This window comes from Bufo gargarizans, chromosome 3 (genome assembly GCF_014858855.1).
Source record: "Bufo gargarizans isolate SCDJY-AF-19 chromosome 3, ASM1485885v1, whole genome shotgun sequence".
Taxonomy (NCBI): Eukaryota; Metazoa; Chordata; class Amphibia; order Anura; family Bufonidae; genus Bufo; species Bufo gargarizans.
Window position 1 is genome coordinate 525,231,362 of NC_058082.1, and position 25,417 is coordinate 525,256,778.

Genomic DNA, 25,417 nt, shown 5'->3' on the forward strand with positions numbered 1-25,417 from the left:
CCTACAGAATTATGTATACAGTACTCACTTCATCTTGCAATCTTACTCTTTGGAGTCAATGAGCAGATCTTATCAGTGATTGACAGCTATGAATACTCATATATGGAAGGCTGTAAGTCACTGACAGGACCACCTACTTGACTTCAAAGCCCAGAATAAGCAGGGAGTAAAATGAATGGAATAAAAGTTATATTGAACCTAATAATATGACATATATTAGATAATACTGTAGTACAATACTATACACATTTACAACTAATGCAGTTCAGCTTCAGATTTTTTTTTTTTTTTTTACAATATAGTCAAGTTCTTCTATTGTTCAGTGTGCCATATAGTGAACGGCTGCATGCAGTTTGATTATTAGGATTACATTGTTTTTTTTATTTTATTCATCTACTAATGTTCTTATACTTGTTGGCAACCCACAGAGATAGCTTTCATTACAAAAAGGGAAGAACCAGCACTCCAGGAAAACAATGTGCCTTATTTTAGCTTTTTTGCAAAGTGCTTGACTGCATTGTCTGACAATATCAATTACTGTCACAGAGGTATATTTAGAATGACGTATTTAGAGGTCATATGCATGTGAGGGCAATAACCCATTTGTTAAATCTACCAGAACAAAGCACATTATTGTGTCCTTCTACTGCATATGATTTGTTATATTTATTCTGAAATATTATGAAAACAGATGGTCATTTAATGGAATTTACAACCCATTTGACTGTGTTTAGCTGAACTTAAAATATGTTCACTACATGATACAGCATTTTAGGGCATATTTCAAAAAAAAAGCCAAACATCTGTATTGCATGCTATACAGGGCAACATTCACTCATTGTGATAGCACCTCTGACAGAACTTGTTGCGAAACCAACTTCGCCACTGGGTTTTGGAGGGGCCTGGCTACCAGCCTTTTGCCCCAGGATTATTGGCCCTCTCATCAGCCAGGCCTCCTTTGTTCACAAAGGACTTGTACTAACTTGAACCCCTGGTCTAATTTGTGCCATTTTGGGATGTTTAATGTCTATGTGTATTGTAAAGGGTGGGACATTGTATACGCTGAGTAGTGAGGTCTGTTCCATTGTCTCTCTGTGTGTATTGGCGATGTCCCTTTGTCCTGAGAGATAATTGAATTACGTCTCGGTTGTCTTCAGGACAAAGATATTGTGTATTCTCCTGCCTGTGATGATTACATCAACCCAGTGTGAGGTAATTGTATCACAGGCAAAGGGGAGGATTTTGTGTGGGAGTGTCTGAGTGTATTCTACGTGGTTATTGGCTGTTTTTACAAAACCCTGTGGGTGGTAACCTTGTTGGAAGATGTGTATAAATCAATGCTTGTGTGTTCAAATAAAGAGTTCCTGTTTTTACCCTTTACCAAGTTGAGGCTGGTGTTTGGGTAACTGATCGACACTGGGGGATTGCTATACGCTGAAGATTTGCTATACTCCCATGGCATAACTACTAGCTCTTGTAAGAGCTGTTCCTGCTCTCTGGATGTAGGAGAGGTTCACCCACTGGAGCCTGGAGCCTTGTCGTAGGTCCAGGGTGGGTGGAGGGCGGTGAGACCCCAACCAAGCTTTGGCGGTTCGTGGGGTCTGCTGCGCTTACGGTGTCAAGTGGAGTGCTTGGAGTCCTTGGGAAGCACTAGAAGCATCTATCGACTGAGGTACCCGGTCGGGGTGCCAGGAGATCCGTTACAGAACTCTTAGGTCTCTTTCACGCGGGCAAGATTTCTTCACACCTCACGCATTGCACCTGCACTGAATACAGACCCATTCATTTCTGTGGGGCTGTGCACATGAGCAGTGATTTTCATGCATTACTTGTGCGTTGCGTGAAAATCGCAGCATGCTCTATTTTGTGCGTTTTTCACGCAGCGCAGGCCCCATAGAAGTGAATGAGGCTGCGTGAAAATTGCAAGCATCGGCAAGAAAGTGTGAATGCGGTGCGATTTTCACGCATGGTTGCTAGGAGATGATCGGGATGGGGACCCGATCATTATTATTTTCCCTTATAACATGGTTATAAGGGAAAATAATAGCATTCTTAATACAGAATGCTTAGTAAAATAGGGCTGAGGGGTTAAAAATTATTATTATTATTTAACTCACCTCATCCACTTGTTCGCACAGCCCGACTTCTCTTCTGTCTTCTTCTTTGCTGTCCAGGAGGTAAAGGACCTGTGGTGTGGTGATGGACCACAGGTCCTTTTCCTCAAAGAAGAAGAAAGAAGAGAAGCCAGGCTGTGCAAACAAGTGGATTAAGGTGAGTTAATTAATTAATTAATTTTTTTTAACCCCTTCAGCCCTATTTTACTAAGCATTCTGTATTAAAAATGCTATTTTTTTCCCTTATAACCATGTTACAACACCTAACCTAAACCCGCATCTTATCCAGCCCAAATCCATGATGCCCGTGTGAAAGAGAGTTTATAGGACCTATTTCATACATGCTTTAATTAAAATAGATTAGAAAATAGTTATATTGTTTTAGAGATGAGCGAATCGGCTTTGGATGCTTCATCTGAAGTTGATTCGCATAAAACTTTGCTGTAATACTGTAAGGAGCTGGAGCTCTGTACGCTATTAGAATATATTGGCTCCGATGAGGCGAAGTTATTACTTTGCGGCATCTCAACTTTTTAAATTATTACTATAAAAAAACTTGGTACCGAACACGTGTTCTGCTTCAAGTGGTACCTTGGAACTAAACCAAAGTTTGGTATCAAGTTTTTTTTTTACAGTAGTAACTAATTCACAAAGTTATTACGCCAAGTCTCGCGAGTCACATAGGAGCCAATACATTCTAATACTGTACGGAGCTCTGCCTCAGTACAGTATTACAACAACGTTTTATGCAAATCAACTTCGGATGTAACATTTGAAGTTTATTGGCTCATCCCATTTGTTATATAGAGTAGTAGGAATGTGAAGCCGTCATGACCAGTTCCTGAATATATTATCCCTTTGACTTAATTATATTTACCCAGTTACTCACTGCAAAAGACTGACACATATGGAGCCATATGCACAAATACATAGAGTTCCATACTTCAGGCACTCCATATTTCACCTTAGGTGTCTTCATATGGAAAGATGTAATTAAAGTATTCTCCCCTATGGAAGCAATGCTTAAAAAGACTCCCTACATAATGTAGAATGGAACATGTCACATTTGTATTCCATGAAATCAGAGGCACATAGCTTTAATATGTCCATGTGCATAGGAGGCCTTTCCTTATGAGTTATAAAGCTCCTTTTATCTCATCTATTTCCTCACCATCTGAGAACTAATGTTTGTTATTTTTGCTATTTTACTGTCATGGCATTGCCCACTAGTAAATTGTATAAAAGAAAAAGAAGGAAAGTGACGGTCATGTGAAAAATCTATGAGTTCTAAATAATATTCATCTGAGATATGCAACAGTTTAGAATAGATTATAAAATTGACAATATGAGTTTCTATGTTATCAAGATTTGGGTTTGCTAAAATAATAGAATAACTAGAGAAATATAGGTTCATTTTTAATGGGGTAGCTGTTTGTAGGCCCCGTCACAAAAAAATAAAAAAAAATAATAACATTATTTAGCTGATGTTTCCAAACTATATCCAGGCAGGTTCCAGCATACTTCTGACTGACTGGATTATGTGGCACTAGAGATGCAGTTTTTTTCCTTCTGGAGGAAGGCTTGTTTATATAAGCCTGGGCTTATAAAATGTAATCATATGCAATTAAAAGGGGGAGATAGTAATAGGGACACTGGAGTGAGTAAAACAACCAAAATCATATACAGTGTGTTGTTATATACTGTAAAAAGAGATCCAAGCAGCTGTTCCTTTTGAATATTAGAGATTCTGGCAAGTGCCATCTGTTGTTGTGCTTGTCACTAAGGGTTTCTTCTTTTTATGGCCGGATGTTTTAATTTCACAGGAGAAGTAGGTTGCTTAATAATATGGTCAACATTTCAGTGAAAAGTCAAAGAAGCAGACATTCAGGTTTTCTTTGTTTTGATAATGCCATATATATAAATGCAAAAAAAAAAAAATCTATAAAAGTATGCAAAATTTGAAAAATTTCCTTAAAGGCAATCACCAACTGGGTAAGAATAAAGCATGGCTGATAAATATATTTGTTCTATGTGTGTGAGGATAATTCTCTTTGTGTATACAGTACCACAGACCTAGGGATATCAGCAAATGTTGTGTTATGTTATTATATAGTTATTTCATTTACATCAGCAGTTAGGGTATGGATGGTATGAATGCAGGGACAGGGTTAACCACTCCGTTCCTCCCCTTCTTAGTAGGAGTGTGCTTGTCTTGCTTCCTGCCGGAAAGGGGGTTCTAACTAGGACAGTGAGGAGGAAGTAAGCATGTCCAATTGCTCCTACTCCAAGAGTCTTAAAGACCAGCAAGATATTTAATTCTCATATTATACCACTACTCCAGAGAGACTGCAAGAACATCAAGATATAGGTTTCCAAAAAGTTACAGTATGCTTAGTCAGCAGAGTGACCAGCAAGCTACAACATTACAGACCCTGCTGTGGGTGAGGGAATATGGTTCAGACACCTATCACCTAGATAACATCCAGGCCAGACCATCTCAACCCCTTCATTACACAGTGGAAACCTATATGCACAAGTGCCAGTTTATAGCTGTTAGCTAGAAGTTTAAGGGAGAGAGACATAAGCAAGATAGCATATCAGAGGTGTTATCAAACTGCCACTTTTTCAGCCACCATACCTCATCATCTGAGGACAGAAATTGTACTTTGTACCAACTACTGCTGAATGTACTACACGTTATATTTTGTACTAAGTAAAGAGAAACTTATTTTTATTTTTTTACTTCTGGCCTTAGTTTTCAAATCACCTTTTAACTGCATCGAGCACCAGGGAGTAACAGCATGAGGGAGTACACCGTGACATGTCTCATCAGGTCTGCTTCCACTCCCATCCTCTGCACCAGCTCCCCATGGGTTTGCTTCATATATCTTTACGAATTTTATCCATATATTTGAATAAAAAAGCTGCTCAAGAATATTAGACTTCATCCCTCCCTCACCATTTTAGAATGTGTGATATAGCTATCATCTCTACATACTGAAAGCAGACTGGCCTTGTATGTAAGAAACTAGACAAGTAACTGAACTTTGTGCATCACTTTCCAAGCAACAGTGCACCAACAGTTTTCTAATTACATGCTAAAAAATGAACCGTAAGAATAAATACATTGATTATAACTCCATTAATGGAGACAAAATGGAATTGTTGCTTATGTACTATACTTACATGATATTTTGGCTTATATATGTGACTAGCAGAAGGACCCGGCTTTGCACGGGTATATTTTATGTATTTTGTTTAATGTTTGTATGTGTTGTTAAAAGATATCCACATTATCCCTATAATATTGACATCAATAGTATCCAGTATCCTGCCCCCTTAACAGTGACCTACACAGCCCTCCACCCCTTAACACTGACCCCCTTACAGTGCCCTGCCTCCTTACCTCCTGAAAATGGGACCTCCACAGCAGCTCACTCCCTTAACTTTGACCTTCACAACAGCCTGCCCCTTATCAGTGAGTTCAACAGCATCCCACCCCCTTGACAGTGACCTCCACAGGGACCCACCCCCTTAATATTGACCTTTACAGCACCCACCCCTTAACACTGACCATAGGTTATAGTCCCCTTAACTGTGACCTCCACCATTCCCAGACACTTTAGCAGACACCTCCAAAGCGACTGCCCCTTTAAAAGTGACCTCACAGTACCCCGCTGCTTTAACAGTGACCTTGCAGTATCCAACTGCCTTAACATTGACCTCACAGTACCCCACTGCCCCTTTAATAGTGGCCTCTACAGTCCCCTGCTCCCTTAACAGTGACTTCCACAGTGCCCACTCCTTTAACAGTAACCTCCACAGCAGCCTGCCCCCTTTACAGTAACATCCACAGCACCCTCCCCTTTAACAGTGACCTTCACAGGGGCCATCCTTTTATTAGTTATCTCCACAGTACCCTGTCTCCTTAACAGTGATTTCCACAATAACCTGCCCCCTGAACAGTGATCTCCACAGCAGATACCCCCTTAACAGTAACCTTGACAGTGCCCTCCCTTTTAACAGTGACCTCCACAACGGATAGCCCTTTATTTGTGACCTCTATAGTACCCTGTCTCATTAACAATGATTTACACAATAACCCACCACCTTAATAGTGATCTCCACAGCATCCTGCCCCCATAACAGTGACCTCTACAGCAACAGCCCTTTAACACTGACATCTATAGTATACCATCCCCTTAACTGTGACCTCCACCATTCCCTTCTCCCTTAACAGATACCTTCACAAAGCCTGACCTTTTAACAGTCACTGCCACAGTACTCCGCTGCCTTAAAAGTGACCCCCACAGCAGCTGCCCCTTTAATAGTGAACTCCACAGTCCCCTGTCTCCTTAACAGTAACCTCCACAGTGACCGCCCCTTTAACAGTGACCTCCACAGCATCTTACCCTCTTAACAGTGACCTCCACAGCGTCCCATCCGTTTACCAGTAACCTCCACAGCGGCCAGCCCTTTATTTGTGATCTCCACAGTACCCCGTTTTGTTAACAGTGACTTCCACAATAACTGGCCCCCTTTAAAATGTGACCTCCACAACACCCTGTCCCCTTAACATTGACCTTTACAGCATCCCGCCTCTTAACACTGACCTTCATAGTGGACCGTCCCCTTAACTGTAAATTCCACTGTTTCCTGCTCCCTTAACAAAGATTCCAGAGCACCTGCCCCTTTAACAGTAACCTTCATAGCGGCCCGCCCCTTTAACAGTGACCTCTGCAGCGGCCGCCCCTTTATTAGTGACCTCTACAGTACCCCATCTCCTGAACAATAATTTCTATAACACCCCACCCTCTTAACAGTGGCCTCTATAGCAGTCTTCCCTTTAACACTGACCTCCATAGCAGACTTTCCTCTTAACTGTTACCTCCACAGCAGCCTGCCATGTTCACTGTGACCTCCACAGCTCTCCGCTCCCTTAACAGTGTCATCCACAGTGCCCTGCCCCTTTAAAGCTGAACTACAGCAATGAAGAAAAATGGCTGGGTTGTTATGGAAACCTGGTGCAAAACTGTGTGTATGTGGAGACTAAGGGCCTGCGAACTTCTATTGGCTGATAAGGTTCATGTGACCGTGTGTATAGCAGTTGGGCTATGAGGAAAAAGACCTGCAGGCTTCTTTTGGCTAATGCATTTTTTGGGAATATCTGAGGAACGGTTTGTGCTATAGAGCTCAGACCTGTTCTAAAACCTTCCCGGACACCTGATATACCTATGTGCTAAATTTTGTAATTGTAAATGCGCAAATGCGGATTCCTATAGCGGACATACATACAAACCCTCAGCTTTACATACAGTGGATTTAAAAAGTCTACACACCCCTTTTAAAATATCATTTCAGAACTTTTTCCACCTTCAATGTGACCTATAAACTGTACAACTCAATTGAAAAACAAACTGAAATCTTTTAGGTGGAGGGAAGAAAACAAAAAAACTAAAATAATGTGGTTGTATAACTGGGGTTTAGCTGTGTTCAGAATTAAGCAATCGCATTCAAAATCATGTTAAATAGGAGTCAGCATACACCTGACATCATTTAAAGTGCCTCTGAATAACCCCAAATAAAGTTCAGCTGCTCTAGTTGGTCTTTCCTGAAATTTTCTTAGTCGCATCCCACAGCAAAAGCCATGGTCCACAGAGAGCTTCCAAACCATCAGAGGGATAAGGGTACAAAAGATTTTTTCTAAGTATATGGGAATTTAAAACAAAAATGGTTATACTTTTAGTGTTTGTCACCATTCACATCGTATTCAAATGTGTATTGCCTTCAAATAAAGTGAACATTGTTTCATTTAAGAAAAAATAAATAAATAAAAATATATATTTAAATATATATATAATAAAAAATTATAATGATAACAATTAGGATTGAGCGAATTGAAGTATCGAAACTGGACTTCGATCCGAATTTCAGGGAAAACTTGATTTGCTGCAAAGTGAAATTTTGTCATGGTTCGTTGTTAAAAATCTATTTTCCCTGAAATGGAGGGTGAGGGGGGATCCACCTTATTATTCCATAATTATAGTTCCCTGAAAATGGACATATTTAGCACTGAATGATATCTAACTACTTTATTATGTTGCTGTGACTCTATGATGCTTAGATGGATGCTAAACATTATAGGCATTTTTTTCTGTGATAGATCTTCTATAGGGCCAAATCATTGAAAATTACTTTTATCAGGGAAATCTTGATTCATAATAGGAAATTTGCCCAATATTAAAATGCTGGCAAAGTGAATTCTCACGAATCTTTACATGTCTAGCCCTCTATACTGCTAATGACATAAGACAAGAAGGCTTTGTACAATGCTAACATTGTATTATGTTCTTTCAGCTCCACTGACTGATAAACCACCAAAGTTACTCCAACCTTCAGAAAACAAGCTGACAATCCAAGAAGCGCAAATAGGTAAGTCATCAACATATTTATATATTTTTTATACTTGGTGTTGTATTAGACTTGTTTTGCATTTAAAAAATTAAATTAAAAGAAAGTCCCACTCAAAGAAGAAAATGTACAGGTTTATTAATACGTGAATATATGTGATATTTTGCCATATTATGTGCACTTCAAATGGTTATGTTCTCTTTAACAATATTTCTCATTCTTTGAAGTGTATAAAACATAAAGTGCTGTCAGACTAGCTTCCATTAACTTAACACATTGCACGTGGTCTTTTCTGCTCTGTCTCCAAGCTGTATTCACTGTTGGAAGATATAAAAGGCTGTTCTGTATGCGATGATTAAGGTGGCTTCTTAATTATGCTGTAGTTGCCTCTATAGAGAAAATGTACTATTACATGGGATCATTACAATTAAATTTAACTAATGGTGTTGTTAAAGTTTGCAAGTGTGGGAGTTGCTTTTTGCAGTGGCTATGTGCTCTGGCTCATAAGGGGTTGTCCTGCTCCCTTCTATCATTTCTCTGTCCTAATATGACAACCCTTTGAATGTAAAATAGACTTTATAAATTATAATGTCTTAGATTTATCTTATACAGATATGGCAAAATGCATCATGACACTTTCACTTGACCTTTTCAATGGCTTTTATTGTGTCAAGTTTAACGTTTTTTGGGGTCATTAATGATGCGAAGTATAACACTTTTTGGTTTACATTTGTTGCAGATTCCGTCACAAAGGAGATTTAGGGGTGGAAGGGGGCGGTCCAGCTGACCAGTCTCATTTATAATTTTATACACCTGTTTTTGGCATAGAAAATGACTTTAATCTATATCAGCAAGAGAGCTGGTGTAGATTTAAGCAAGTCGCACAGGCAGCACCTAAGTTATTTAGAGGCCATCACATCTATATAACCTAGGCGCATCAAGACATGGACTAAGCTCAGCGTCTAAACCGCTGGTCTTAGTAAATTTCCCCCTTTATTTTTACACATTTTCTGTTCTATATTATCAGCTATTAGTAAAGTGTTAGGCTCTTAAATTTTGGCTACTCATTTTTATTTTATGTTTTATCATAAAATTGGCATTTTTATTCAGTTTTATATTGAAACTCTTTTATCTACATGTCAACTGTTAAAGTACAGTAAAGTAGATTAATAGCAGCCTGTAGCCTGCCCACACATTATCCAAGGTCGCACCTTCACTAGTAATGTTACATATAAAAAATATACCATCAGAAGTTTCATTAATTATTGATCGAGAGGAGTGATTTACAGAGGGGTTTGCTGCTGTGGAATCAAATATGTGGGTAAAACCACCAGAGAACTTTGAAAAAGAGGGGGTGAACATCTGGGGGATATGCGTCATAAAAGAGATACTCCTCTGGCCAAACATGTTGAATTTGTACATGGAGGTAACTTTTCTAAGGTATTGTTCATGATGATTGAATCTATCCCCCCCTTCAAAGAGGTGGCGATTGGCAGAGGTGGGTACTGCAGAGGGAGACCTGGTGGATTTTTTAACTCAAAACTATGAAACCTGAATGTCCAACTTCTCTTTGGTTGTTTCATTTGATTTCCCCAGGTGCTCCCCTTGTGGTGCTGTCCAACATTGGTGTTTCACCTCACGGGAATCCCTTTAATTCACTTTGCTATAAGGACTGTTTGGTCCTATTATATATAGTATTCCTGCCGTACTAAGCCTTTATTCAGACCTGGCAGTAGTTACTGTATACTGCCTTGGTCTATTTGTATTTGGATCGGTGATGCCTGTGACTTAACTGACATCCTCTCCCTTGTTTATCTGCCCCTTGCAGCATCACTGAAGGGGAGTGCCTGGTATATTCAGACACTCCCATTATTGATCCTGCAATTGCTTCTCTGACCCCCGTTTGATCACGTGATGGCCCATGTGACTGTGAGGTCACAGCTTTCTAATCACGTGACGGGTCATGTGCCGGATGGGATGCAGCTTATGTGCAATTTGTTTGCCTTTAAAAGGCTCATTTGCACACTAGCATATGTGCCACTGCCACAGGCTACTGCCACAAGCCTGGCTGGATAACTATCAGCTTCAAAGAAACTAGATGTCACGGCTGAGGATGGGGGAAACCCTCAGCCATGTGATGCCAGATGCTGAAGTGGCTACTCGGCCATGAGAACAGGGTAGGGAGCAGGTCACCTCCTCAAGCATCCCTAACCTGACCCTAACTCCTACCTGCATGGGCCAACCTTTAAGGTAGGAGGACCCATGCGCAGGAACCTCGGAGCCCTGACTTACCCTCCGCAGATCCCTGAGCTAGGAGCTGGGTAAGACGACCTACTCCTCCTAGGCACGGAGGAGCAGGAGTCTCTATGGCCATGCTGCTGGGAAAAGGGGAACACAAACAGCTTTACGGGTATGGCAGGCGAACTAATAGTCCCACCAACCTGCCACAGCCTTGCTGACTGGATCCCTGTGCAAACAGGAATCCAGTAACCGTAAACTGCACCAAATAACATAGGAAGGTCCCAACAGAACATAACATAACATCACACACAGCAAGACATAAAACATAAAGTGACATTCTCTTTATGACCACAGGGGTGGCTCTCACTGGCAGGTAATATGCACAGGAGGCTGCTCCAGCCAAGCATGACTGAAGCAACCTACTGAGCCATGCCAAACACCAAGGCTATATAGGCCAAGAAGCCACACCCCACAGTCGGACACACCCAGTGACATCACACACACACTGGGAAGGGAGTTAACCCTTCCAGCACCACAGAAGGGAAACACACATAAAGGGGAAGTGACCAAACTAGGATCACACTGTGGCTGTTGCCGCAGGCAACGACATGGGTGGCAGCCGTCCTGGGAGACAGTCCGAAGGCCGGGACACTGCCACCACATGTACAACATACCAAACGTTGCCACGGGCAGCCACAGTGAAAGGAAGATGTCCGTGCGCACCAAACATAAAACACAGTGCACACCAGACATACAAAAGTGCATACACACAAGCACACAACTCCAAGAGAACCGCACACATAGCTGTTGTCCGCGGCAACCGCACTTGAGGCAAACAACAACATGCCTCAAGCTGCGGTTGAAGCAACAACCTAAACCGCGGGCAACTGTATGCGGCTCCCAAGGAGTCACGGCCATAACTGTGGCCGTGACACTAGAGGGCTGTGCAATGAGGACGAAACACTCCATTAGTTTGATCAGATGGAGCCTCTGCTGCTGTTGCTAAGCTAAGTTTTGGCTGCTGCTTGCACTTTATCTCTTGACTATTTTGCTTTGTGCACTTCATATATTGACTACTTTGTACTGCTGTACTTTATCTATTCAAGTCCCCTGATGAATTGGCCCTAGGCCAATGAAACGCGTCAGACAGTGTGTTTTTGGGATATGCTTGCTTGCTATTGTGGGCTCATTTATAGTATATCCCTTAGTGTGCCAACATAGTTCCCTCGCTTACTCCCTTCTCTGACGAAACTGGTCAGTGACATGGCGCAGCATAGGGACACCCCGGGACAACTTAGGAGGGGTAACCATATAGGGAGGGATCAATAGGAGAAAGAGACCCAGTCTCTCTTCCCTTCTCACTCCTTTGCTCCCGTTTAGGTTTTTTGGCACTACATATACCAATTTTGTACTTTTCCATTGAGTGATTTGTAATAAGTGTCCTGTACTGTGGCGAGTGACCTTTTCGCCTCTTTTTAGGTATTTTTTATGATAATAAAAAAGAAGCAAAAAAAAAGTTGTTCAAATGATAGTTTTTACATAAAAAGTCACAAAAGATAAATGGAGATAAGTTTAACACAAAGGACTAGAATGGATGGAACACTTGCAAATCCTTTTTCAAATTAACTTAGCTTTCAAAAACATCTTTGACAAATAGACTTGCATTTTCCTTTACACAGCAAAGGAATGCATTTTAATGGTGTAATTTGCAATGGTTAGCTCATAGTTTCTTCATCTTTGAGTTTTTAAGTACAGTAATGAAAATTTTCTCCAACATGCAATATTTCTGAACTAAAAAAGAATGAATGATGGCAAATGGAAAATGAAAGCAGTTTGCCTCTGTAATTTACCTAAAATGCTCATCAAAACTATTTTAGCTGGAATGCCGGTGAATTGTTCTGCATTTAAGGGTAGGCTACATATTTTAACAAATGGTGGAGAAAAAAAAAATATTTAGAATGTAAGTATTATGGTATACACCAGGCCGGTGTCTTCAGGTACAGTAAATTTCTGAATTCAACTGTATTGGCGTCCTGAGGCAACTGGAGTAGGAGAACAGAATATTTTAGCTGGCACTTGCCACCACAGAGGGACAACTTGAGGGAAAATATTTTATGATGCACTGTGGTATTTGGCTCTGCTGCGGCAATATTTTGTGCCGCAATATGGTATTGCTGGCCCCACCTGCTTGTTATGGCGCTACTTCGTGTCAATTTGGACCTGCCTACAATTTTGGGCCACTTTGAGTTCCCATCCCGCTCCTGATTTTCCCTCATTAAACCAATCACCATAGTATCTTCTGAAAACTTGAGAACTATGTTATATTTACTAACAGCAGTGCAGTCATAGATATATAAAGAGTACAGAATAGGACTTAGTACACAACCTCAGAGTAATAGGTGCCAAAAAATAAACAATAAAGAAAAGAGCTTTGGAGGCTTGTAAACAGCAGCTAGTCAATTTTTGCATCTACCAAACAGTTTGCTGGTCAAATCTACTGTCTAAGGTCCAAAGCATTTTGTAGAGCCTCAATGTAATTTTTAGCAAAATGGGGGGAGTGCTCTCACAATTACAATTGGATATGATATATGCAAAGCAAGGAAGTCACATAAATTATTTATATAACAAGCATAACTATTTCATTTTATGAATAGTACATATTGTAAAATAATTGTTTAAATTCAGTCAGGTGTAAATAGTGTATGTGCAGATTATACAGTTGCAAGAAAAAGTATGTGAACCCTTTGGAATGATATGGATTTCTGCATAAATTAGTCATACAATTTGATCTGATCTTCATCTAAGTCACAACAATAGACAATCACAGTCTGCTTAAACTAATAACACACAAATAATTAAATGTTACCATGTTAGGTCAGGACTCTGACTGGGCCACTCCAGAAGGCATATTTTCTTCTGTTTAAGCCATTCTGTTGTTGATTTACTTCTATTCTTTGGGCCATCTTCTGTTGAGCTTCAGCTGGTTGACAGATGGCCTTAAGTTCTCCTGCAAAATGTCTTCACAAACTTGGGAATTCATTCTTCCTTCAATGATAGCAATCCTTCCAGGCCCTGATGCAGCAAAGCAGCCCCAAACCATGATGCCCCCACCACTATACTTCACAGTTGGGATGAGGTTTTGATGTTGGTGTGCTGTGCCTCTTTTTCTCCACACATAGTGTTGTGTGTATCTTCCAAACAACTCAACTTTGGTTTCATCTGTCCACAGAATATTTTGCCGGTACTTCTGTGGAACATCCAGGTGCTCTTGTGTAGTTTTTTTTTTTTGGGGACAGCAGTTGCTTCCTCTGTGGTATCCTCCCATGAAATCCATTCTTGTTTAGTGTTTTACATATCGTAGATTCGCTAACAGGGATGTTAGCATATGCCAGAGACTTTTGTAAGTTTTTAGCTGACACTCTAGGAATCTTCTTCACCTCATTGAGTAGTCTGTGCTGTGCTCTTGCAGTCATCTTTACAGGATGGCCACTCCTAGGGAAAGTAGCAGCAGTACTGAACTTTCTCCATTTATAGACAATTTGTCTTACCATGGACTGATGAATAGCAAGGCTTTTGGAGACACTTTCCAGCTTTATGCAAGTCAACAATTCTTAATCGTAGGTCTTCTGAGAGCTCTTTTGTATGAGGCATCATTCACATCAGGCAATGCTTCTTGTGAAATGCAAACCCAGAACTGGTGTGTGTTTTTTATAGGGCAGCTGTAACCAACACCTCCAATCTCATCTCATTGATTGGACTCCAGTTGGCTGACACCCAACTCCAAATAGCTCTTGGAGATGTCATTAGTCTAGGCTCTAGGGGTTCACATACTTTTTCCACCTGCACTGTGAATGTTTACATGGTGTGTTCAATAAAAACATGGTAACATTAAATTATGTGTGTGTTATTTGTTTAAGCAGACTGTGATTGTCTATTGTTGTGAATTAGATGATGATCAGATCACATTTTATGACTAATTTGTGCAGAAATCCATATCATTCCAAAGGGTTCACATACTTTTTCTTGCAACTGTATATGTTTTACTTTATCACAAAGCAAGTAAATTACTTTGCTGACCTTTAAATTTCACAACTTCTGGTGTTTCATCTTTACTTTCAATTTATGGCTTGTCTGTAACACCAAGGTTAAGACTATCTATAACAGTAGCTTTCCTTTATAAAGAAAAATTGTAGACAACATTTTTGTAAGTGAAAATTGTTAACTGGGAAGAGTTATAAATAAAGGATATAATAGCCCCTTGTGAAATCATGTGTAAATGCCTATAGAAAGACCTTCCATACAGCGAAATAATGTAACTTATTTTTAGAAATGAGAAAAAAAAATCTTGTCTTGCAAACTCTGTAAGACATATCGGAAGGGGTTGTCAAAGATTTAAAAATCTATGCTTTCTAGAAACAGAACTGCCCTCTAGAGATGGCCATGCAGTTCGCCCGATGGTTGGTTTGCGACAAACTTTGCTCGTTCGCTGTTCGCAGAACAGGTGAACATATGGCGATGTCCGCCTGAGTCATATTCTTTGCATTGTGCAGAACTTTAAACAATGACCCATCTATCAGGTGGGACAGAACAGCCAATTGAGACGTTTCAGCACATGGACACACCTCCTACCCTATAAATAAACCCGATCTGGTCGCCATTTTACATTCAGTTTTTTGTCAGTGTAGGGAGAGGTTGCTGTGTGGAGCAGGGACAGACTGTTAGAGAGTATAGAGACAGAAAACGCTAGCTAATAGGGCCACACAAGTCCTTTTAAGGACTGGTATAGGTGTGCTATCAATAGGTGTGGACATACTGAGGGGTGTGATATACTTATAATATACTTTCATTATATATAGTGAATTTGTATTGGGCAGCAGTTGTGTGTGGTTCTGCTGTGATACTGCAGCTATACAGAGGGACAAGCACCATTGGAACAATTAATTGCAACTGGTATTCTATACCAGTTACCCGAAAAAAAATCTGAGGTAGGGGTGTGATATACCTATAATATAATTTCTATATAGTGCATTTGTATAGTGCAGCATTTGTGTGCGGTTCTGCTAAGATACCGCAGCTGTACAGAGGGACAAAAGCCATTGAAACAACTTATTGCAACTGGTGTTATATGCCCCCTAAAAAAACGTATTAAGGGGTTCTATATACCTGCTTCCACATATACTGCTCTTCTCCAGGGACTTTGGCACAAGGTCATTTTGAAAATAACAGGGAGGAAGAGGTAGGCCGTTCCACAGGGGTGGTAGGGGTCAGGCTGGTGCACCAGGCCGGAGCCTAAGTGGAAAGTTGGAGAAGGTGTGTGCGTCAAAGGACGCACCATAGTTGGTTGAGTGGCTCACTCAGCCTTCTGGTTCTGCACCCTCCTTGAGTCAGAGGAATTATTTTCCCATCAATTTCCAGACCCTACTGATGCGCAGCCATTCTTGGCATCAAATGAGGAAGAAGAGGTAGCTACAGCCATCACCCAGCGGTCTGATGGCAGTACCCAGATCAGCCCAAGGAGGGTGGTCCCTGCTGTTGCCGCCTACTCAGAGATCTCTAATGTCAGTGGTGGTAAAGGTGACAATGATGATGTGTTGATGGACATCACGTGGGTGCCCACAAGAGAGGAAGAGGAGGTGAGTTCAGAGGGAGAGACGGAGCAGCAGATAGGAAGGAGAAGGAGTAGAAGCAGGCAGAACTCACAGTGCACAGGAGGCAAAAAGCAGACTGCAAATGTATCTGGAGCAAGCCATCCACCATTCACGGCCACATCTTGCACTCCCAGAACACCGGCAAATGGCTCTGCAGTGTGTGCTTTTTTTTTAACATGTCAGCTGCTGATAATAGTGTTGCAATCTTCATCCTGTGCTGTCAACGCATAAGTCATGGTAAGCCCAACACTCACCTAGGGACAACCGCCTTAAGAATACACCGGGCCTCCCATCACCGAGCCCAGTGGGAGCAACGCCGTCAGAACCCGCAAAGCCACACTCCCGGCGCTCCACGTCCTTCCTCTTCTTCTCCTCTCTCCTCCCATTTGTCCTCCACCTTCCACCGTGCCGTTGTTGCGTTCATATGACAAAAGGCAGGCATCCGTGGCCCAAATGTTCGAGCGTAAATAAATGATGATGATAATCTTCTTGCCCAAAGGCTGACCGCTGGCTTGTCGGAACTGCTATCCCACCAACTACTGCCATATAAAATGGTGGACTCGGAAGCCTTTAGAAAAATTGTGGCCATTGGCACATCGCAATGGAAGTTTCCCGTAAGGAAATATTTCTTCCAGAAGGGCATCCCCAAGCTATATGGCCACTTTCAGCTGCAAGTTAATATATCTCTTGCACACAGTGTTGGTGCCAAGATACATCTGACCAGAAACACGTGGTCTAGCAAACACGGGCAGGGAAGGTACATAACTTTCACTGCTGACTGGGTGAACCTTCTTAAGGCCATTAAGCATGTAAACCATGGTACCAGTGTGTTTGGTGTTACTGCCTCCTCCTCCTCCTACTCCATCCTCCTTCTCCTCTTCGGCTGAATCCTCCTTTACCACTGCTACCGCCTCTTCTGCTGCACCCCCCAAGCTCCCCAGAACCTATTTGATGTGCCAGGTGAGATGTTGCTATACTGTGCTGTGGCTGTTGTTCCTAAAAGCCAAGAGCCACACCAGTCCTGCACTCCTTTCAGCTCTGCGGTCACAGGCTGATCAGTGGCTAACCCCGCTGAATTTAACAGTTGATAAAGTGGTGTGCAACAACGGTGCCAATCTGCTGAGCGCACTGTAACAGGGCAAAATGCCACATAAGCCATGCATGGCACACGTCCTGAGCTTAGATGTGCAGCGATTCGTTGTCAAATACCCAGTGGGTCCAGTACATCTTGCGGCAGGCCAGGAAAATCTCTGGTCAGTTTAGAAGATCTTACACAGCCATGGCTCGCCTTGCTGACGTTCAGCGGTGACACTACTTGCCCGTCAGACTTCTGATTTGTGACTGACCAATGCACTGGAAATCCACCTTGTATATGTTTGATAGGCTGCTCCAGCAGATAAATTGCTGTTAATGACTATCTGCATGAACTCTCAGGTTCTGGTGAGCTTGTTTTTTTTTCCCATCCTGCCAGTGGCTGCTCATGCGTGACATATGCAGACTTCTGCGGCCATTTGTTGAGATCACTAAACTGGTCCAACGCAGCCAGGGTGCCATCAGTGACATTGTACCTTACGCCTTCTTTCTGGAGCGTGCATTGCGTTGTGTCATTGATCAAGCCGTCGAGGAGCAGGAGCATGAAGATGAGGAAGTTGCAATGCTGAATTAAATCCCACAGGGGCTACTCCATCTGAGACAAGTCAGCAGGAGTCTGAAGAAGAGTCAGAGGAGGATGGGCAAGGAAGAGGAGGAGGAGCAAGAAGAGCAGGCTTTAAACTTTTCTTTGATCTTTGGTGTTGTCCGTGGATAGGGGAGGAGACTAAGGACGACATTCTCCTGGATGATGAGCAGGAGCCAGGCTGCTCCACCGCTTCCAATTTAGTGCAAAAGGGGGCCTTTATGCTCCAGCGTTTGAAGAGGGACTTCTGTATTAAAAGCATAAAGGGCAAGGACCAGTACTGGGTGGCAACTTACTTAGACCCCCAGTAAAAACACAAAATGGCAGACATCTTAACAGCATCACAGAGGGATGTCAGAATGCAGCACTTCCAGGCCTTGCTGCAAGAGATTCTGCATTCTGCTGTTGCAGGGGCTGGCAGAGGAATTTCCACCCACAGAGAAACAGTTGCAAAAACCAATCCTACAGTGCATGCAAGGGCTGTTTGAAGATGTGTTGGTCACTTCAGATATGAGATCATTCTTGCAGCCAACCCATCGACAGCCGCCCTCCGGATCCAGCCTCAGGGAATGCCTAGATCGACAGGTGTCCGACTACATTGGGTTTTCGGCCGATGTGGACGCTCTGAGAAGCAAGTAACCCCTTGACTACTGGGTGTGCGGGCTTGACCTGTGGCAAGAGCTGGCACAATTTTCCATGGAACTCTTGGCTTGCCCCTCGTCGAGTGCCCTGTCAAAAATCAATTTGTACTGGCCTGCAGTAAAATTGATATCCAATGACAGTCTAATCTACCTCCAGCCTACATAATTACTTGTTCTTTTCTGTCCAGTGAATGCCTAATGTTTGGGGCCTGTAGTACTCTGGCCTGTAGTAAAATTGATATTGAATGGCCATCTAATATACCTCTGGCCACATAATTACTTGATCATTTATGTACGTTGAATGCATATATTTTTGGGGCTTGTAATCTAACTGGCCAACAGTAAAACTGTTATACGGTGACCGTCTAATGCACCTCCATCCACATTATTAGTTGTTCTTTTCTGTCCAGTAAATGCCTAATGTTTGGGGCCTGTACTACACTGGCCTGCAGTAAAATTGATATTGAATGACCTTATAATATACCTCCAGCCACATAATTACTAGTTCTTTCCTGTCCGGTGAATGCCTAATGTTTGGGACCTCGGAGGAATTCAACACCTGTGACGACTATGTGTTATCGAATTTCAACTATTATCATTTGTTTTGTTTTTTCAAGAGGGGGGATTTCGTTAGCCATGTTTTTAATCCAATTTTATATTTTTTGTTCTTTTAAACATATGTATTTCATATCTATTTGTACTGGCCTGCAGTAAAATTGATATCCAATGACAGTCTAATCTACCTCCAGCCACATAATTATTTGTTCTTTTCTGTCCAGTGAATGCCTAATGTTTGGGGCCTGTACTACTCTGGCCTGCAGCAAAAATTGATATTGAATGGCCATCTAATATACCTCCAGCCACATAATCACTTGATCATTTATATACGGTAAATGCATAATTTTTGGGGCCTGTAATCTAATTGACCAACAGTAAAATTGTTATACGGTGAACGCCTAATGTACCTCCAGCCACATTATCATTTGTTATTTTCTGTACGGTGAATGAATAATTTTTGGGGCCTGTAGTCCACTGGCCTACAGTAAAATTGATATCCAATGACCGTTTAATATACCTCCAGCCACATAATGATTTGTTCTTTTCTGTCTGGTGAATGCCTCATGTTTGGGGCCTGTACTACGGTGGCATAAAATACATTTTTTATAGGCTCCAGCAGGGCACATTTCTGAGAGTTTACCTTTAAGATGCATAAAATGGGCCCCTGATTAAAATACATATTTTTTGGGGGAATTTTTGCCATTGATCCCCCTCTGGTATGTCACTGTCCATGTTGTGGGATTATTCTTGAAAGTATTTGGTGGCTGCAAATATGACCTCAAGGTTTTTTAGGTTTGCCTACCATTAATCTGAATGGGGCCCGGTTCGCAAACTTTTGATCGTGTTTGTGAATCGTCCCGGCCCGATGTTCATCCATCACTACTGCCCTCTATGGGCTGTGTCCGGTATAATGGCTCAGATCCATTTTTCTCATGTTATGCATTCAAGTGATATATACTTTTAACATATTAAAGAATTACATTAGGAGTATGCTACTCTACAGTGACCAATAATTTTAAAAGCTGTTCAATCAAAAAGTTAGAGGTTTGGATAACTAATGTTTGATATGGAATATTTTATGACAAGCTTTATTATCATCTTATATTAATATAATATTTGGAAGATATTTATTTTAACCCCTTGCTGATGAAGCAATTTGCTGATGAATCCTTGCCTTCTTGTAGCCATAGCTTTTTTTAGTTTTCTGCTTGCATAACTGTATGAGGACTTTTTCTGGAGTAAGTTGTATTTTCTATTGGTATTGGTACTATTTAATTTTGCATAGGGTGTAGTGGGAAGCTGGAAAAAAAATCCAAATGGGGTGGAATTGGAAAAAGAATTCTGCCACAGTTTTATTTTTACAAAGTTAACAATGTGGCAAAACTGACATGTACTCTTCATTCTCCGTACAATTATGGCTATACCACACTTATATAATTTGTATTGCATTTTAATACTGAAAAAAAAAACTTTTTTTTTTTATTCTTTTCATCGCCATATTCTGATCCCTATAACTTTTTTTTGTAGTTATGTGTACAGACCTATGTGAGGGATAATCTTTTTAAGAACAATCAGCATTTTCCATTAGTATCATTTTGGGATGTGTATGACTTTTGGTCACTTTTTATTAAATTTTAGGTGGGAGGGGAAGTGACCAAAACACTGTGAATCAGTTATTTTGACTTTTTTTCCATAATATTATTATTATTTATTGTTTAAGTGCCTTTTATTCTATGGAGCTGTACAAATGAAAAGTGGTCCATATACATAATACAGACAAGATGAGTTGCAAACTGGTACAGAATAATAATCGACCGTTCGCACCCATTCATGCAAAACTACATATTTTAAAATTACTAACAAAACAAATGGGTATTCATTTTAAATACAGATGCAACTGAGCTGAACTTGATGGTTAACTCATTAAGTAAAAAATGTCACAAAAAAGTTAACCAAGTCTTTCAATGTATTTCAATGGCTTTTGTTATGGGATGGCACTCGATAACACATTATCTAAAAAGCATAATAATAATAATAATAATAATATCAATAATAATAAAAAAATGAACTAGGTGTCACATAAAAAGAATCACAAAAGAGTTAAAACATTAAACATTAATGATGATTGTACCACATTTTCCTTTCCATGCTTTAGTATATTATGTGGTATCTTACAATCAACCATTTTAGGTCATCAAGCTTGGTTCCATCTAAGTTGCTAATTTGTGAATGACATACTGCTCTATATGATGCTGTTGTGTATCTTATTATTCTCTAGCCATTAACCCCTTAAGCAATTTTTTTTTTCTCTGCCTTCCAAGAAGTATGAATTTAATTTTTTTTTTTTTTCCATTCACATAACTTGTATGGAGCTTGTTTTTTATAGGACAGGTTGTACTTTGTAATTTTATATTGCATATAATGTAGAGGAAAACTGGGAAAACAATAATTTGGGGAAAAACGGCAATTCTCCCACAGTTTTATGGGTTTTGTTTTTATGGCATTCCCTATGTGGTAAAATGACCTTTAATTATTCAGGTCAATACAATTGCAATATTACCACATTTGCATAGTTTTCTTGTGTTGTAATATTATTATTAATATTTTTTTTCTTTGTTCTGACCCCCCAATAACGTTTTCATATTTTTTTGAGGGGTGAGCTTTAATTGTTAATTATACCATTGGAGTGTGTATGATTTTTCAGATAAAAAAAAAAATGGGTAAAACAGCAGACACCCACTCACCTTTGGGTGGGCACCATGTTTAAAGAGCTGATGGCAGAGGTCTTTTCAACTATACTATAGCTGATTTGTTGAAAATCTGTTCATATTCAGAATTTAAAGGCTCACTTAGTTTTTAAAAAAGTTTTGATATGTCATAGACGCTAAGGATGAGTGAATTGATTCTACTAGTTCAGAGTTCATACCAAATTTGCCCAAAAATTGGGGTTCTAAAAAAACTTTTTTGTTTCAGGCAAATTGGAGAGAGAGGGAACTATAGTGAGAGAGGGTTATTGGGATATATCTATCTATATAGATAGATAGATATCTATATATAAATATTGCTATATGCATTGTTTAAGGGGATATTCTTTCTCATTACGGTGAGTGCCTAGCATGCAACGCACATATATGGAGAATTGAAGGCCAAGCAATGCCCCCTGGGTTACAGGGATAGATATTCAAATTAGCTTTCCTAAGCCTATTTTATGCCAGCAGACATAAGATATGCTAATTTCCATATATTTTTCACAGAAAAAAATATTTGTATTTATATGCTATGCTATTTTGAATTTGTAGATGTTTTTGTAGATGTATTATTACATATGCTTTTACATATCCCAGGAGCTTTGATTGGAATTCACATGAACCTTAGCTAAATCTGTTGCTTTTAGCTACATAAAATGTGTCAAGTTTTTCTTCTTCTCGTTCAGAATAGAAAGCACAACTTCATAGACTGAGTGTTATAGTGTATGTTTATTCATCAGAGCACAGCTTATCTTGTTATCAAATGTAGCTAACATTTGGAGGCATCTTTATCACAACTCATGGGATTCTGTCTATTGCATAATGACAAAGAGAGAAGCAGATGTGTTACAGCATAATAGAGAAGGAGCTGAAGCTGCAAGTTTCTCTTAGAGCCCCTCATTTACCAGGGGAATTCTGCTTATTCACAATATTATAATTCATTGAATAGGTGTGAACTCATTTTCAGTAACATGATTATATCACCTTTTATTTCTTTCTGCAAACAACTTTTCATTTATTGTTTTGTCTCTATGCATAGTATTAGGGGTGAGCGAATCATGCTTCAGATCCAAGATACAAAGTAGATTTTTTACCCTAACTTTGTTTTAAAGCTGTACAAAAACATGTTTAAAACTGAATAAATTATCTGTGGATCGCTTCAGCTGGACAAGATGGAACAGGTGTTCTTGGTCTAAGTGGCCCACCCAGCCACAAATAAGTAGTAATAATATAAAGAGGATGGACCAGGCACTCTATATATGTTACTAAAATATGAGATGTTTATTACATACAGTGGTATAAAACAAAAAAATCTGACTACTCCGTCTTGACAATTGATGATATGTAACAATGTACAACATTTAATATAACAACATCAATATAACAGTTATAGCAGCAGTGCAACAATGTGACAAATAGGAGAAAGTGATAAAATAATCACAATTTAATGATAGCGATGTTACAGTCCAGAATACACCGCAAATAGGACTGGAAAATCAAGCTAATACCAACAATAGCAGCATAGATAGTTCCTGATAGAGAACCGCAACAGTGCCTTTATCCAAAAGCTTGTGTTTGCACGATTCCACAACAATCGAATATCGGCTGTAACAATGTAGCAACCAGTGGCAAAGATGGAGGTGACAGTCGCAGTCTGTTAGTAGCGATGTTACAATCTCAAATAAACCGCAAATATGGCTAAGGAATCAGGTTAATAGCAGCATCGATAGTTCCTTGTAAAGAATCGCAATGATGTCTTTACCAGTCTTTTCAGTCTTAGCAGTCTGACCGCAGGTATAAAGCAAAGAACGCTCGTGGTGGCGTCCCACCCACTCGCACAATGTTACCTTGGTCTGATCGCTTTATTCCTGAGGAAGGGGCACACCCCCGAAACACGTATGGGATGTACTTTATACCGGCATGCTGAAAATTTCCCCTGGATTTGAACAGACTTCCGAAGTAAAGCTCGGCCAATATCTCATCTGATTCCGTTGAGCACACGACCCGCTGACGACACTGGATACAGAGTCAACGGACAAGTGTTTGCCTGCAGATCAGTGAGTTGGCGTCTTAGAGGAATAAAGTTCTCTATCAGGAACTATCTATGCTGCTATTGTTGGTATTAGCTTGATTTTCCAGTCCTATTTGCGGTGTATTCTGGACTGTAACATCGCTATCATTAAATTGCGATTATTTTATCACTTTCTACTATTTGTCACATTGTTGCACTGCTGCTATAACTGTTATATTGATGTTGTTATATTAAATGTTGTACATTGTTACATATCATCAATTGTCAAGACGGAGTAGTTAGATTTTTTTGTTTTATACCACTGTATGTAATAAACATCTCATATTTTAGTAACATATATAGAGTGCCTGGTCCATCCTCTTTATATTATGTTTAAAACTGGAGCTCTGCTGCCAGCAAACAATGATAAGCATAGGAACAAACAATGGCATTAACAATTGATTTTCCCTATATCGAGGAGGAGATTGCTGTATATAATAGCAGCGGTCTCCTCCTCTAGCGAGCAGGCGATTGACGGGAGGGAATGCTTCTCTCCTGACAATTGCCTGGCTGATCTGTCAGTGTAATAGTACCTTTACAGTAATACAATTATTTGCCCACTCATTAAACCAGTTAAATAATACCCACATACTATACTTTCTGCAGTGTCCACCGTGACTGTCTTCAGAAAAGATTATATAGTATGAGTTAAGATGGTTATAGTTGGTCCCTATATGTAAAATAGGCCACCATGTTATAAAAGGGGTTGTCTCTCTTTGACATTTATCATAAAGACAAAGTTAATACAGGCACTTACAAATGTATTGGTCCATATTGCATCCTTTGCTGGCTCGATTAATTTTTCAATTGTATTATACACTGCTTGTTTCCATGGTTATGAATAGAGATGATCGAAGTTTAGCAAATTTTGCAGAAGTTCCCTAAAAAATGGATTCATTACGAATTAATTAATCATAAATCAATATAAATCAGGTATACCCAGACTAGTCTGCTTTAGGGTACAGTCACACAGAGCGACTGTGTTCCATGAGGGTTGCAGCCATTGCGACAGGAGGGTTGCAACCATGCTGCGGTGAAGAACCATGCTGCCAATTATCCCATAGCTGCCTTTCATTTAATAATGAAGACCGCACTGTAAAGTCGATCTTCAGTGTTAATGGCCTCACGACACCTTTAATGGACCTTTAAACAGTGGCTATTGCTGGCATGGGATTTGGCTGGTAAGGTGGGGGCACAATATACTGGTATATCCACTTCTCCAATGCCAGAGCTATCCTGCCCTACAGGTGGGAGCCCTTCTTCTGCCATCTGCTTTTCCTCTTTTTCCACATCATCTAATATCAATGAGAA

General features: G+C 40.3%; 1 protein-coding gene across 1 annotated transcript in view; it reads left to right on the forward strand.

The window, feature by feature from the left end:
• IL1RAPL1 (interleukin 1 receptor accessory protein like 1) overlaps window positions 1-25,417 on the forward strand; it is a 1,039,435-nt gene that overhangs the window by 564,849 nt on the left and 449,169 nt on the right. The window contains exon 5 of the mRNA XM_044285800.1: window positions 8,472-8,546. Within this exon, the coding sequence (XP_044141735.1) occupies window positions 8,472-8,546 (75 nt within the window). The remainder of the gene's footprint in view (window positions 1-8,471; window positions 8,547-25,417) is intronic.